General features: G+C 37.4%; 1 protein-coding gene across 1 annotated transcript; it reads right to left on the bottom strand.

Moving 5' to 3' along the window:
* Positions 1-14,579: 14,579 nt before the first annotated feature.
* On the bottom strand, positions 14,580-17,130 carry LOC107583145 (junctophilin-3-like). Its single transcript, XM_016269258.1, has 2 exons — positions 15,577-17,130; positions 14,580-14,602 (listed from the first exon to the last, which is right to left on the bottom strand). Exons 1-2 carry the CDS (start codon positions 15,956-15,958, stop codon positions 14,580-14,582), a joined length of 405 nt encoding a protein of 134 aa, XP_016124744.1. The 5' UTR covers positions 15,959-17,130.
* Positions 17,131-17,331: the final 201 nt, after the last annotated feature.

Below are 17,331 nucleotides of genomic sequence, written 5' to 3'. Positions count from 1 at the left end.
ACCTTTAGTTGTATTCCTATCTATATTCTGAAGGTTTATGCGGTTTATAATTCGCCTGATTACAAACAAATTTCTTCTTAAAAACATGGTGAAAATATATATATTTTTCTGGCTGTTGACAGTATTTTCTGATTTGTGTTGTGATATAAAAAGATATATCCAAAATCCCCTCTGTAGAAACCTTTGACTCTAATATGTCAACAAAATTAAACAATAATTTTAAACCGAACTTCAGATTTCTGTTCTGGAAATGTATGCAAATTACTACATATTTCATTTAGACAATCATTATTTGCATATTTAAACACAACAAGAACACTTATAATACAAAAACTTTTGGAAGTCCTAATGTAATTATTAACTGGGGAAGTATGGTGATTTTTTAAAAAACCTTTTCACTGATGGAAGTCATAAGTCAATATATATATAATTGTTTTTTGGTCAAAATTCTAGTAAAATACTACATTATCTTCTCGAGTCAGTCTCTCAACACACTATATTTATTTGATATTTTGTAGTACATTTCTAAAATATTGTATTGTAGAATTTTAGACAATGACTTAGTCAATGATTTTACATGTTTTTTTATTGATACTCTGACATCATTTGAAAAGATTCATAGGATGAGCAATTAATTTGTTCATAAAAGACCTTTAGAATCAAATGTTGTAATGTGATTCATTTTAGTTAGAGTTAAATGTTGCTATTCAGAGGTGATTGGATGTATTAAAAGTTAAGATATATATATATATATATATATATATATATTGTTCAATGTGAAATGTTGGGAAATTTAACGGTTTAATTATTAGAAGCAGGGCCTTTGGGAAAAAAAAGTGGGTGGTCAACTTTATGGTAAATATACTATTTTAAATTCCTAACAGAGTCCAGAGATGGCCGTCTTGAGACAACAAAGCACTAATCACTATGGATAACCCAAATAAGCCACCCTGTGACCACCAGAACAAAGCTTTAATTTGCAGATGACTCATGGTTGCTTCCGGAGTTCGTGCCTCAGCGCAGGTATACTGTAGTAGCTTTGACCATGTTGACGCTAGGAAGCTAATCAGATTAACTGTTATGTGATATTCTCTGTCATTTAGTCTATCCTGCATCCTGTTTGTGTTGTGTGTGCGTATGTTTGTCTAATACTGGAAGTGTTTGACTTCAGCATTTGCATGTTTTGGAATTGTATGGAAAATCTTAAATAATTAGGAATCGAGTTTTCCTTGATGTTTTAACTAAAAGAGCTCAATGCACTTAGACGTCCCCCCAAACACCCCCCCGAGTCCAAAATGTACATCATTGATGCCAGTGTTAAAAAACTTGACTCATGGCCAAGAAACCCACAGTAAGCTCAGCAAAGTGCTGTTTCTCATTTCACATGCAAAGAGGGAATTTACAGAACAATTAGGCTTTCCTCTTCTCTTGTTTCCTCCTCTTTAGGTCACACAGCACACCGCAAAGAATGCTCCATTCAGGGTAAAGTTTTTCAGGTATAGTTAAAAATATAGCATGCACCCGCACCATCAGCAAACACAATAGTGTGAGCTAAATGTGAAAGTCCTTTTTTTCTGTGCCTCCTCAGTGGTTTGTAAATATTAAACGTTGTGTGAATTTTAGATGTGTGAATGCAAATAAAAACATGAATTTTACATGTAATTGTGACTTTGATAGTTCACACATGGTCCCAATTTTTTTTTCACACTTATAATAAATGTAAATTTCAAGCTTCAACATTTATATGAATTTTTTTTTTAATTTAAAGTAAACACCATCATTTATATATTAATGAAAAAAACAAACTTACTAAAATTTTTTTAAAACAAATAATGAATGAAAGCACATAACACAATAGTTTAAACTCAAATTAAAAAGAAAACCGAAAATATAAAAATCTAATCTAAAATATGAATAAATACTACAATAGTGCATAAATTATACTAAAGTAACATGTGTCTTTGATTTTGACATAAAATTTGTTTTTTTTTTCTCTTAAGCGTTTGCAAATGAGGTAATAATACATACTCTTAGAACCTGAAAAAAATTTGTTAACCACTGTATAATGGTTTATTTAACATTTCTACTTCAGCTTTATCTCATTGGTTACTGTGGAGCGCTGTGTGTATGTGTCTGCTCTGTGTGTTGGCAGGGCCAGTGCTAAGATGTAGTGATAGCATTGCTGAGAATATAATGAGGTCAGTGGGATTTGTGGGGTGAGTGACGCTCTTAATATAGCACATGCATACCTATGCACGTTTATATGTGCGCAGAGGTAAGCAAACATATACAGCCGCAAGCACCTAAACTCACATATGTGCTTACACACACATATCCCTAACATGTATGTACAGATCACATGGATGCACACAGCACGTGTCTGCAACATGTGTGAGGCTATAAGCTACTGTGAGTTCGTGAGGGGTTGGGAGAGTGTTTGTAATAGAGAAAGTGGAAAAAAAAAAAATAGGCACACTGGCTTAGATCCAATTCAGCCTGCCTGGTTTATCTCCGGCAAGTCTCCAGCACTCTTGGCACAATGTGGAAATCTCTGATTCCCCATGTCTCTCTCACTTCTGAGTTCTCTTCCTGAATCCTATCTTGATCTCCTTTTTCTTCTGATGACCTAGAGTCACCCAAACAACCCGAACTAGACCTGTGATTCCCAGCCTGGAGAACCGAACATACCAAACTCCATGGGGTTCAGCTTTAGTGATTCAGCTTTAGTTTTTTTAGTTTTTAGTTTATATATATATATATATATATATATATATATATATATATATATATATATATATATATATATATATATATATATATATATATATATATATATATATATATATATATATATATATATATATATATATATATATATATATATATATATATAACTGAGACTTAAAGGGATAGTTTTCCCAAAAATGAAATATTCTGTCATTATTTACTTGTACTTATGTCGTTCCAAACCGGTATGTCTTTATTTCATCTGTGGAATACAAAAGGAGATATTTTGAAGACTGTGCTAGTTGCTGTTTTCCATGCAATTACAATGAATGGGGGAAACACAAAAGCACCATAAATGTATTAAAATGTGGTCCGTATGACCTGTGAGTTAAATTTCAACTCTTCTTAAGTAATTTGATAGCTTTATATGAGAAAGAGACAGAAATTGAATTTGTTCTTCAATAAAAAAATCGTATGTAAACTGTTGTTGAATTGGCTTCAGTGAGTTGAACTTGAACTGAATTAGTCCGATTTGTAACAGATCAACTGATTCATTAAGAAGTTTGACTCAAAAACTCATTCTTTCACAAATCAGAATCACTAGTTTTTGAAAGGCCATACATGTTTGGAACAAAATTACGTTGAGTAAATGACTAAATGAAATTTTTTTTAAACAGTATTATTTTTTTATTATTTTTACTAATAGTATTTATTAATATTTTGAATTGGCTTCTATTTTATGTTTTCAGTTTTCATTTGACTTTTAGTAGTTTTATGTGCTTTTTTCATTTTATTAGTTTTAGTTTCTTAAAATGTAGCTTTATTTTATTTTGTTACATATTTAGTTTTAGTAATTGTGGTACTTCAACTTCAAAAAGAAACAAGCTTTTTAACATTTACATTGTATTGCGTATTTTATTAAAAGTTTATTTCAGCATCATTTGAATTAACAAATTATTTTCATTTTAGTTTAAGTTAATAATAACAAAACTGTTTTGGATGAGCTATTCTTTAACCTTAAAGGGTTAGTTCACCCAAAAATGAAAATTCTGTCATTAATTACTCACCCTCATGTCGTTCCAAACCCGTAAGACTTCCGTTCATCTTCGGAACACAAATATTTTTGATGCATTCTGACCCTCCCATAGACAGCAAGGGTCCTTACACGATCAAGGTCCAGAAACGTAGCAAGGAGATCGGTAAAATAATCCATGTGACATCAGGGGTTCAACCGTAATATTACGAAGCTACGAGAATACTTTTTGTGCGCAAAAGAAAACAAAATAACGACTTTATTCAACAATTCGTCTCAAGTTCATAGACAGCAAGGGTCCTTACACGATCAAGGTCCAGAAACGTAGCAAGGAGATCGGTAAAATAATCCATGTGACATCAGGGGTTCAACCGTAATATTACGAAGCTACGAGAATACTTTTTGTGCGCAAAAGAAAACAAAATAACGACTTTATTCAACAATTCGTCTCAAGTTACCCTAGTGCCATTTTGGAGAGTATCAGCTGGACGTAAACAGCGTATGATAATGACAGAATATTTCATTTTTGGGAAAACTATCCCTTTAAGTCTCAGTTATATATATATATATATATATATATATATATATATATATATATAACTGAGACTTAAAGGGATAGTTTTCCCAAAAATGAAATATTCTGTCATTATTTACTTGTACTTATGTCGTTCCAAACCGGTATGTCTTTATTTCATCTGTGGAATACAAAAGGAGATATTTTGAAGACTGTGCTAGTTGCTGTTTTCCATGCAATTACAATGAATGGGGGAAACACAAAAGCACCATAAATGTATTAAAATGTGGTCCGTATGACCTGTGAGTTAAATTTCAACTCTTCTTAAGTAATTTGATAGCTTTATATGAGAAAGAGACAGAAATTGAATTTGTTCTTCAATAAAAAAATCGTATGTAAACTGTTGTTGAATTGGCTTCAGTGAGTTGAACTTGAAGTGAATTAGTCCGATTTGTAACAGATCAACTGATTCATTAAGAAGTTTGACTCAAAAACTCATTCTTTCACAAATCAGAATCACTAGTTTTTGAAAGGCCATACATGTTTGGAACAAAATTACGTTGAGTAAATGACTAAATGAAATTTTTTTTAAACAGTATTATTTTTTTATTATTTTTACTAATAGTATTTATTAATATTTTGAATTGGCTTCTATTTTATGTTTTCAGTTTTCATTTGACTTTTAGTAGTTTTATGTGCTTTTTTCATTTTATTAGTTTTAGTTTCTTAAAATGTAGCTTTATTTTATTTTGTTACATATTTAGTTTTAGTAATTGTGGTACTTCAACTTCAAAAAGAAACAAGCTTTTTAACATTTACATTGTATTGCGTATTTTATTAAAAGTTTATTTCAGCATCATTTGAATTAACAAATTATTTTCATTTTAGTTTAAGTTAATAATAACAAAACTGTTTTGGATGAGCTATTCTTTAACCTTAAAGGGTTAGTTCACCCAAAAATGAAAATTCTGTCATTAATTACTCACCCTCATGTCGTTCCAAACCCGTAAGACTTCCGTTCATCTTCGGAACACAAATATTTTTGATGCATTCTGACCCTCCCATAGACAGCAAGGGTCCTTACACGATCAAGGTCCAGAAACGTAGCAAGGAGATCGGTAAAATAATCCATGTGACATCAGGGGTTCAACCGTAATATTACGAAGCTACGAGAATACTTTTTGTGCGCAAAAGAAAACAAAATAACGACTTTATTCAACAATTCGTCTCAAGTTACCCTAGTGCCATTTTGGAGAGTATCAGCTGGACGTAAACAGCGTATGCTGTTCTGTGTCAGCTGCGTCACGCCGGATCTGTTTCCTACGTTGTTGTGATTTGATTTGAACGAAAACAACGTATCTGTGAGGTGTGGCTGACACAGAACAACATACGCTGTTTGCGTTCAGTGGATACTCTCCAAAATGGAGCTAGGGTGACACGGAGGAGACAAATTGTTGAATAAAGTCTTTTTTTCTTTTCTTTTGCGCACAAAAAGTATTCTCGTAGCTTCGTAAAATTACGGTTGAACCCCTGATGTCACATGGATTATTTTACCGATCTCCTTGCTACGTTTCTGGACATTGATCGTGGTAGTACCCTTACTGTCTATGGGAGGGTCAGTGAGCTGTCAGAATGCATCAAAAATATCTTAATTTGTGTTAATTTGAGGTCTTACGGGTTTGGAACGACATGAGGGTGAGTAATTAATTACAGAATTTTCATTTTTGGGTGAACTATCCCTTTAAGGCTATAGGTTCAAATAATTGAAATGTAATTGCAATTTATTAAATTAATTTTTTCCTCCCCATTTAATGTCAGTTCATAGGAACACATTTCCATTTTAATGTCAGTGAAGGAGCATTTGAACCTTATTGATGCAGCCGTGTTGCTACCTAAGATGACAAATTTTGGGAAACACTGCTCTAGTCTAGACAACATCAACAAAACCAGACATGCAGACGACAAGGTAAAAAATGCTTACCTTTTTCAATTAGCATTCAATATTCAACCAAACTGTATTCAGTTAATAAACATACACACACACACACACACGGACATGCACTAACAGCATCAGGCAATTTATGACTATGGCATTCCACATGTCCATGTTATTGATTGTACCACTGTTGCTCTGCATCAATATAGACATCAGTCAGCTTGCTGATACACCCAGAATCTACATGACTCTCATTAAGTGAGTCCGGACTTATGTATTCTCTCTCCATTCTGACACGGACACAAATCATTCACGTTTCCATAGCAACCACACCACAGAGCGGCAACAGCAAGGCCTATTTAACAGGTCCCAAGTAACCGCTAGAAATATGGCCCTGCGTTTGGATGCAGTGCAAAGAATTGAGAGGATAAATGTTGCAGAATGATACACTAATGTCAGTGAGCACTTGTGTAGTCCAAGCAGATGTTTGAGCATGCATGCTAATGCTAAGGAACACACTGACTCCATTAATTCAAGAAGAGTTTTGGTTAAAGACCATGTCTGTTAGCAATGAAGCCATCCATATGCTTGCATACTCCTAAAAGTTGGCAAAATAAGCTTTTAGCACATAAAGTATATGAATTTTTATAATGCAAATTTATAGTACCCTGATAGCACACATACAACATTGAGACATCTATCTGACGTCTGCATTTATATCTGCAAGACATATTTTTTTTAGAGTGTTAGCTCCTCTGTTTTTGGCAGCCATTATCTCCAGACCTGGCTCAATTACTTCGCTTATTGTGATTAAGCCTCAAGGGACCTTAATGTCTGTGAGGTATCACAATGTCCATCAATTTAGCTGCCAGCTGTGTTATTTATTGGTGAGTATGCCAACAAAATAATGGAATGTTGCATTCTGTAAAATTTCCTTTAAGGCGCAGGTGGCCTGATCTTTCTGTCGGGAGTCTTGATGAATCACCATCTTGGAACTTTCATTAAGAGACATGGGTAACCAATAACAGTAAGATTCTTGCAGGTGATAAAAACAGCGCTGATGGGCCTTAATCTGAAAATATTGTCATTGGAAGAAGAAAAAGCATTTAAATCCCTACAGTTGTTCTGTCATTATAGGACTGGTGCTCAATTAATTGCAACTAATGGCATATATCAATATCTGCTGAGAAAAGCCCTCAAACTAATATAATTTAAGACTTTATATTGTTGTGGCAGTTGAGTAAAGCATCATTGTCGTCCTTACAAAAACGCATCAATTTGCTTTAGGAGGCCTTTATTAACCCCCCAGAGTCATGTAGGACACTTTTTATGATGGATGTATGTGCTTTATTGAATTTCTTTTGGACTATTGAAAAATAACACCCATTCACTGCCATTATAAAGCTTGGAAGAGCCAGGACATTGTTTAATATAACTCTGATTGGATTTGTCTGTAAGAAGAAAGTCATATACACCTAGGGCCTAGGTTGAGTAAATCATGAGGTAATTTTCATTTTTGGGTGAACTATCCCTTTAAATCAAGTTGTTAATTAATTATTTAATTTAAAAATATATATATTTTGGAAAGTTTCATTGCATTAAAACTCCACTCATTACTGTTTCTAAAATAAATGGTTTGTAATTTGTCCCCATGTCACTGTAAGGTAAGCTAGCAATATCAACAAGCAAGAGAAGCAAACTACATAAAACATTTTTATGTTTCCAGACTGATGTGAGCTCTGTACTCCACAAATCTTGTTTGTCTCTCTTTAGGTTTTCTCTTCTCACACTTACAACCAAATCCAGTTACAGAACGTCTCTCTCCGTGGTGCTGAAATCTGGGATAACACTCTCTCACACAAACATGTTTAAAAGGATAGTTCACCCAAAAATGAAAATTCTGTCAGTTTACTTACCCTTAAACTTGTATGATATTATTTCTTCAATGAAACACAAAATATTTTTTAAGAATATCCTGGTTAGAAGTTAGTTCAGGTTATTTAAATAAAAATTTTCTTTTTGTGTTCCACAGAATCAACAAAATCATGCAATTTTAGAACAACGTGAGGGTGAGTAAATGGTGAACTATCCCTTTAAGAGTTTTTGCTCACCTAGCATGGATCTCTTAGACCGGAAGGTATATATTCACCATCCACCTGATCTGTCCTGTACTTTTTGGCACTCTGTGAGATCACCTCTGATGTAACCACTATCCCTACATGCTGATGATTCATCCTGGCCAACATTCTAGAACATGCTGGCACTATTACTGTGGCAGCCACACACACACAGCTCACTGTGCTACTTCCGTTATCTCACCATCTCTCCCACCTCTTATTCGTTCTCACCCTCTTTTGTTTTCTCCCATCCCTTTTGTCTTTACATTATCAGCTTTCTCATCCTGTTTGCTACATGCATACACATTCAGCCATATGAACGCTCCCTTTCCATCTGCCTGTATTGATCTCTGTGGGTTAGCATGTCAGCGAGGGCTGCTGGATGGCTCGATGGGGCTGGAGCTGTGCTTGGCGGATTTTCCCAGCCCCCACTTTAATGTACTTTCCTGGCTTACAAACAGCCCTTCTACAGAGCTTCCTCTTTATCAGTGTCCAGATCTCTGTGGGTTAGCATGTCAGCGAGGGCTGCTGGATGGCTCGATGGGGCTGGAGCTGTGCTTGGCGGATTTTCCCAGCCCCCACTTTAATGTACTTTCCTGGCTTACAAACAGCCCTTCTACAGAGCTTCCTCTTTATCAGTGTCCAGTATTCCTCTAATCTATCTATCTATCTATCTATCTATCTATCTATCTATCAACCTACCTATCTATCTGTCTATCTGTCATTCTATATGTCTATCTGTCAATCATTCTGTCAATCTATCTATCTATCTATCTATCTATCTATCTATCTATCTATCTATCTATCTATCGTTCTGTCTATATGTCTATCATTCTTTCTATTTATCGTCTCTCGCTCTATCTGTCGATCATTCTGTCTGTCAATCGTTCTGTCCATCCATCCATCCATCCATCCATCTATCAGAAAACAACAAAAAAGTCAGTAAACCCTACATACTCTTATGGTAACTGTTTTATGCTTTGGCAAATATATAATAAATATATCAATAAATGCAAATTTGTATGAATTTGTATGATCTCATGCATACTTTTCGATATTATTTTTTTTATGTCCCAATGAAGGTTGGGAGTAAACCGTCATGTGAAACAGATCATATGAAGTCATAATTGCCAGCTCATAAAATAGCTATGTTTTCTCATGAGATCGTGTTGATAAAGCCCTCAAAGATTTAATAATTTTATCAGACGAAGTATACTTGCAGTCTGAGTGTGTGTATGAAAGAGAGAAAGCAAGTACTGCAGTTGAAGTGAGAACAGGAAACTGACACTCTGTTACAGGCCTGTACTGTTGTGATGCTGATGCTACGTTCCACAAAGTGGCCGACAGTTGGCCAACATCTGGCTGATGCTTGCTTCATATTGTCGGGCAGCAGCTGTGTGATATGTAGATCAAACACAGGTCTAAACTGATGGGATTAGCTCGGAAAATTCCCACACACACTGACACGTAGCAAGAAAGGAGGCGTCAGTTCACACCTCCCAAACATTCACAGTGCAGTTCTTTCGCACAAACGCACACACTACCTTCCATTCATTATCTACTGCACACTTTTGCTCGCTTCAGATTTAACCGTAACATTCCAGAAGACTCGAATAACTCAAGATTTCGAGATAACCGTAGCTAAATATCTTCATCATACCAACATTATTGTAATTTCTACAGGCCACAAATTAAAGAATCTATTTCCTGTTCTCATTTTTCACAATTAGAAATCTCTACAGACTTATTGTCTAGCAAACGATTTTTGAGGATAATCATAATATCATAATCATTAACATTAATGTCCTTAAAACAAAAGCAAATTTATTAGATAGTTCAATGGATTATAGACAAGAGAGAATTTATGATTATGATGCATTGGCAGGCCTTACAGAATAACGGCTGTCTGACAGTGATGTAAAACTGCTGATGTATCTAGTGCTCTGATTGATGGGCACAGCGTTAGAAGAGACACAAAACTAAGCATCCGACTCGGAGTCTGGCGGTCTGAGGACAAGATCCGCCCACTGGCTGAAATGGTTTTGTACATTGTCTTCTCATTTGAGGTATATGGTATGGGAACTTGTCCTTGATTAGCTTTTGAACTGTTCTGTGTTCCCTGAAGCCCTCGGGCAGAGTCCCAAGTCACAGCGACTGAAATCAAGATACGATCTTCACTGTTTGTTAACAAGATGTGCAGGAAGAGCACAGGTTTGGTGACACTTTACATTCGATTATATTTATGGAGAATGTAATGTAAATGTAATTCATTACAAAAGTATATTTCAGTGTTTACAAGCAACTCCACAAAATAATGGAACATTAAGAAGGCTACACATTGTTTGTTGGTATTAATTTCTTACAGTTAAGCTCATATTTTACATATTGTTCTTTATTCAGATGTTTATATTAAAATGGGGTAGCCTTTTTTTTGGCCCTGAAGTAGCTGCATAACAGATAGTTATATAGACAGAATAATAATTTATTAATTTAGTGTAATTATCATGCTAAAGAGTTTATACACAATTGATTTTTAATGTTGTGTTGTGTTAATTCTTCATGCATCAATAACTTTTTTGTATGTTTGTTTTGCAGATTTTTATGGCAAAGTTGTAAATATGGATCACAACATCATATAGCCATTGCAAACATTCAAAGCATGCTGGGAAACTTGCAGTACTTAGAGGATTTTTGTCAAGAAATGTGGACAGCTTCACTGTTCGGGACAAACCAGAGACTCACACAAGGATGCAACACTGGATATAGAGAACCAATGGTATGTAAACTTTTGAATAGTATAATTTGTGTAAATACAGTTATTGGTTTGTCTTGTTTATATGTAAATATCTATTATGTTTCATCTGGAGAAGTGCTAAACGAAATATTGTCATTAACTGATCTATAACTGACATAACATTTTATGAAACAGGAACAGTCAGGATAAAAACCAACAATCATGGATTGCATAAAAGTGGACATTTGTTACCAAAATGCGGCATCTTTATATTTCACACAAATGAACTCCATCCAGCTTTGACATTAAGAAAAAAGGTTATTATCGGTCAAAATAAATTGCAAAAGTGTCCCCCATATATGTTTTCCCAGTGAGGCCAGGCAGGGGAACGAAAGTAAGATCTCTTGTGGTAAAAACACACGCAAGCCGCAAGTCCTTTGATAATTCTGCAGGTAGCCATAGAAACTTCTCATTAAAAGAAGCAGTTAAAGAGGTGTTATAAGTAAACAGCGTGACAGGCAGGCCTAATGCAGAAAATTAGTTAGATAATCTTTGGAAACTCTTCTCTTGTATTACTATGATATCGTGGGAAAGCTCCTCTCAGGGAGAAAGAGATAGAGGGAGAACAGTCACGACACCGGCGAGCTGCTGGCGCTCTCCATGGTTCTGAAGATAAGAGTGGGTGTATAGCCTGCCTGTTTCAGTTGGGTTTTATATCCTCCAGAGACTTAGCAATTCATTTTTGTTCACTGTAGTGGACATAAGTTGTTTGTTAATATCGCTAAAACCACATATACCACAGTTTGAAGTGTTTCATATATATCACGGGTGGCGAACGTCGGTCCTGGAGAGCCGCAGCCCTGCAGAGTTTTGCTTCAACCCTAATCAAACACACTTGAACAAGCTAATCATGGTCTGAACGGTTACTAGGAAGCTACAGGCAGGTGAGTTTTAATTAGGGTTGGAGCTGAACTCTGCAAGGCTGCGGCTCTCCAGGACCGGAGTTCGCCACCCCTGATATATATCGTAAAGAGGACATCTTGGGCTTTTCTTTCATATTCAATATGCTAATGACGATGATATAACAAACAGCAGGAATTAATAACAGCAATTAATAAACTGCAACTAACAAGAAAATAAACTGCCTTGTATGAGCCTGGGAAGTCTCACATGGGTCACATGGTTATGTGATTAGTGGTCCTGTATTGGCTTTCTATGAGTCCTGCCTCCCACATGTCAAAACAAATTCGCTTGCGTTTCTGCCTGAAGCCTATGAGATGTATTGTGCAATGGCACGGGGCACACAGAACGAAAATGGTTAATGCGGAAAGATCAAAGACGCGGAAACATCACAGGACAGATTTAATCACGCGCCTTCCCCCAGGTTGAATTTTTTAAAGTTTCTTAAACAATGTACGGAGTTCTGTTTCGATGTTGAATACTTCTTGTTTTTGCCTTTTCATGTGTCGTGGTCAGGGATGTGTCTGTCTAAAGAAATTATGACATTGTGGCTCACTTGGCCTAAATATCTCACATACAATGCTAATTAGAATTCATGCCAGGAAAAGGCAGACTCCTGCAAAGCAGGCAGAAAGTCTGTTTGGATCGGCTCTTCCATGATTGATTAATCTCTTGTCTTTTTCACAAAGTCAGCAATTACACCTCAGAGTAATTGTTGCGTGCCTGTGATTGTGGGCCAGACTCTCGCAAGAGTGCACATCTGTCGGCCATGCTTAAATCCAGGACAGTGGCCTTAGAATGAAACAGGTGTTTTACCCATAGATGGACTAAAGAGAGGATCTCTTACTGTAAGATAAACCATCCTTTGGGCATTCATCATAGCTTTGGAAATAAAGTGCTTCACATGGTAGGCCAGCGGCGACTTTTCCCTGATGCAAACCGCATACTTTTATTGCATTGCCAGACTTACATAAACAATGCCATAAAAGTGTTGTTTATTCAGGCAGTGTGTTATGTATATGGGGCAATGGTATTTGTGACAATGCCCCACAATACAAAATAAAGCCACACTTAAAACCAAATCTCCCTGTAAGCCTACATAGACTAGCAGGCTGTTATCCGTTTAAGGGGATTTCAGTTTGACTTTTTTTTCAGTGCTATGTAGGTGATGTCTGTGAGAAGTGGAATAGTCCCCATTTTAGGATTATAAACAACATAAAATCATCCTGAATGTATCTGAATAACATAACTGAGATTTTTTTATTTTTGTTGTTAAGCCAGATGTAGGAATGTCTATTTGCTTTTGAGCAATGTAGAATGCCACTTTTCGGAGGCCAAATTGATCAGCATTTGAGTTTTAGTTATGCAAGAGTGCTGGGAATTGCTGTATATGAGCCACATAGTGGACATCATGACACTGTTTGCCTCGAGCAATGCAGAGTTCAACATTGATGTATGTAAGTACTTTACTCCCTGACTTCTGAATAATCATTAGGGTTACGTCAGAAACTGAAATCAGAGCTGCCGTAAAAGCAAAAATCTGCCATATCCTGTACAATGCCATTCTCTGTAGTACCAAGTAATCCCTAAGGGGCTGACTGAGGGGTAAAACATGACAAGACATGTTATTGAATCAAAGATTAATGTATGTGATGTAACGTTAATAGTTTTGGAATATCACATAAAAGATGCATTCACAGCAAGCCTAGAAATGTCAGTTTATATTTATAACAAAGGTGTGTTTATGATATTGCATACTTTGAGAGTCTCTTCTTCTGCAGTAGAAGCCAACGGAAAATAACTTGCCCTCTTCAAACCTGTCCTCTTTAGTGTGATGGGGGAATTCAGGTCATAATGTGAACAGATGCTTTAGTGTGTGGCAGCTGTAGTGTATTCAGACAGCACTGAGAGCTGATTATGCCACTGTAACCTCTTTGTGGCCCTATTAACCTCTTCCTGTATCATCGAATACCCTTCTCTGGCTCTTTTTTTTTCTTGTCAATATCTGTCTTCTCTTTATGCTTACTGTGGTTGTGATTAAGTGGCCCAGCTTAGTACCAAAGTAAGTAAACACCATTAGCGAGTCAGCCAGCCAATCAGAGTGGCGAGCACTGAGTCTCCAGTGACATGCTGACCTGCTGCCAGAGTCTGTGTGCGTTTCCACAGCAACATGCTGTAAAAGACACACAGGCAACACTTCCATAATGCAAGGAGATTGAGAGAATGAAACAAAGAGAGAGAGAGGTTATGTGGCTCCAAAAATAGCTACACTGTTGATGAGTACAAGCCTCATTCACCAGAACTGGCACTTTATTTAACTTGAAATAGCCAAATGTATGGCAGGCAAAGTTGTGTTTGTGACATAAAAATATATTTGTAAATATGTTTTTAATTTGCAAATCTCATTTATTTATTTGTGAATTTAATTAATGTTTGTGAAACTCTTATTTAAAAACTTTTATTTATTTGCCAGTATGGGGTCCAATATACTTTTGGACCCCAGTGACTTTCTTCTGCAGGTCTGAAATGAAATGTTACCTTCCTATCATTCATTAATATCACACCTTTATTAGCAAAGACACTAAGGGTGATGAAATGGGAGATTTAAATTACAAAAAGGTACAGCGGTGAGGGTTCAGCTCAGGTGACTTTGGACAAGTAGGCATTTATGTTCTAGGACTGATTCTTCATGAATATTCACTGACAGAAAAAAATATTTTCTCTAGGCTATTTCACAGGTGTTATGTCAAGTTATGCTACAGCGGTGGTTTTGCTTGTTACGAGTAAATGAGCCTCTTGTTTAAATGTTACTTTCATGGCTAGTGGTCTTTGTCAGTTATCTGGCCTTCGCATCATCTTGCCAGAGTCAAGTTATTTGCCAGGAGTTCTTGTCTTCTGCTTTGGTAATCTTAGTTTGTACTGTCTCCAGAACAGTACACCGGAAACCTTGTTACAGCCCAAATAAGGTGTTCCAGGATTTTGTTGAGGGCTTTTGCAAGACCTGTAGGTTAACTGGAATCTGTCATTCTCTCTCTCTCTCTCTCTCTGCCTCTGTAGATGTCCAACTGGCCTTAATTTGAGCCTCCAAATTTATCTCCTCAGCAGCTTGTGGAGGATGGAGGAAATAGCTTGTCCAAATGATGAGGATTAGAGGAAGAATAAATTCTAAGTCAAAAGTGATGAATGGTGCAAAAATGGAAATCACAAGGTATTCTAGAAATCTCTCTGGCCTGTAAGAGTGTGTTTGTGTTAGCCATTAAAGTGAAGTTTAAATTTACTTACTTTCATGTCATTCCAAACTTGTATGATTTGATTTCTTCTGTAGAGCACACAAGTAAATACTTTGGAGAACACTGGTTCCACAGAAGAAATATAGTCATATGTGTTTGTAATGACAATAGGGTGGGTAAATGATGACAGAATTTTCGGTTTGGGGTGAACTCTGCAAGTGTCTTATTGCAGCGATGTCAGTATTTTGTGGTGTCATTCAGTTGGAAGACTTTTTTTTTTACAGACTTTAGCTCTTTACAAAAAATTATTGTATTAGACTCTTACCTCCATCAGAGTATGTCTCTGTTCCATATCCATCCTGTAGACCGTTGTTCCATGTACCCTCGTATTTGCCGCTGGTTCCTGTGCTTTCCCGCACACCATAGCGTCCCTTAAATCCATGTGTCCACTCACCTTTATAAACCCACTTGCCCTTGTTTTCAACTCCAATGCCATGGCGCTTACCTTGCGCCCATGTCCCCTGATAGGTGTTCCCACTGGGCCAGGTATAGATGCCCACCACCTCAAAGCCGTGGCTCCAGGAGCCTGCGTACTCGCCTTGGCCCTTGGGTCCTGTGCAGATACCATGGCCGTGGGCCTTTCCCTCTTCCCACCCTCCACAGTATGATCCCCCATCATCAAAGTTGAACCTGCCCCCAGTGGACATGCATGAAATAGGTTTTGGCAAATATCCCAAATCTCAAAAAGAAAATAAAAAGAAAAGGAAGTAAAACCCAAACAAAATCAGACTTGGAAATGGGGCCAGGGTGTTGTTGGAAAGCCGGGGAAGGAAAAGACCCGTATATGCTCCCTTTAATTGCCTTAAAAAAATGCAAAAAGTTGAAAGAAAAAAAGTGGAGCCCTCCTGGGCAGTAGTCCCCTCCTGTCGAACTAGGCAGGAGCAGCCTGAGCCCTCTCAGACCATCCTCCTCCAGGAGTGAAACTTTTTATTCACGAGCTGCTTTCCTGCAGTTTCTTCTCAGTGATGAAAGTGGGCCCACGCCAGCCATGCGCCTTGTTCTGTCATTACCAACGCAGCAACTATTCTCTCGGTTCTGGTGCTCTGGCCCCCTCCTCGTTCCTGCCTCCACAGAGGCCCCTGTGCCAACACACCTACCCTCACTCCCGCTCTCCTTCTCTGGGTTTCACTTCCACTCCCAGTCGCTGAGACCACCAGGCTCCACCTAGAAACCTGTGAGTCCTCAGAGTGATGGCCGATGGATGAAGCAGGCAGGTGGCATTTACAATTGCATCCTTTCTGCCAGGAGCTCACTAACTGTTGTACCAAATCCACCCGACATGCTGATGCCACACAGGGAGACAGAGTGCAAGAGAAACAAGAAAAAAGAGCGATAAATTCTGCAAGCTTCAGTCTCCGTCAGCTAGCAGCAATGCAGTCTCTATCCGTGCACAATCGCATACATATATACGCACGCTCTCGCCAGCACAGGTTGAGCGCACAGCTTGATCGCAAACAAACTGATGTGATTAATTCCTTATCTGGGCACTGTTTTGTCGTTGTCTCTGCTTTCCTCTCAGCTCTCTTTTCAGGTCTGTATAAAAATCCTGTGCTCCGGGTTGCTTGCAGGTGGGAAAACCAGATTCATTGTCCCTGATTTACCTTCTTCTGTTCCTCCTTGACTCAATCACGTTGTTGGAATGATTTTCATGTGACGCTGATGGTCTTTTTCTTCGTCGTCATCTTATTCCCCCATATGCTTGGATGTCTCTCTCTCTCTCTCTTACACTGGTGTCTCTCAAATCTGCTCATTAGAGGCTGACTGTTCCAATGCAGCCAGCTCCCCCTCCCCCTTTCACATGCTCCCTCTCTCCCTGGCTCTCCCGTCATTTAAAGAGACATGTGCTGCGTTAATGCTCATCACTCTCTCTCTCTCTATCCACTTCAGGGAGCAAAGATTGCTTTTCCTAATTGCCCAGCTTAGTCCTCCCCCTACCCCCCTGCTAAATCTCCACTGCTCTGCCCTCATAGAATAATTAGAGCATTTGTCAGTTAATGATATGGCTTGAGATGGTGCATTA

Source organism: Sinocyclocheilus grahami, unplaced genomic scaffold (genome assembly GCF_001515645.1).
Source record: "Sinocyclocheilus grahami isolate Dianchi unplaced genomic scaffold, SAMN03320097.WGS_v1.1 scaffold50.1, whole genome shotgun sequence".
Taxonomy (NCBI): Eukaryota; Metazoa; Chordata; class Actinopteri; order Cypriniformes; family Cyprinidae; genus Sinocyclocheilus; species Sinocyclocheilus grahami.
Note: the sequence above shows the minus strand (reverse complement) of the source record. Positions and strands in the feature narration are given on the sequence as shown.

Excerpts from the sequence above, each read along its gene's own strand:
- LOC107583145 (XM_016269258.1), bottom strand. The coding sequence starts at position 15,958 with ATGTCCACTGGGGGCAGGTTCAACTTTGATGATGGGGGATCATACTGT. Across the intron at positions 14,603-15,576 it reads AGAGACATACTCTGATGGAG|TGTCTTTGCTAATAAAGGTG; the intron begins GTAAGAGTCTAA and ends CATCACCCTTAG.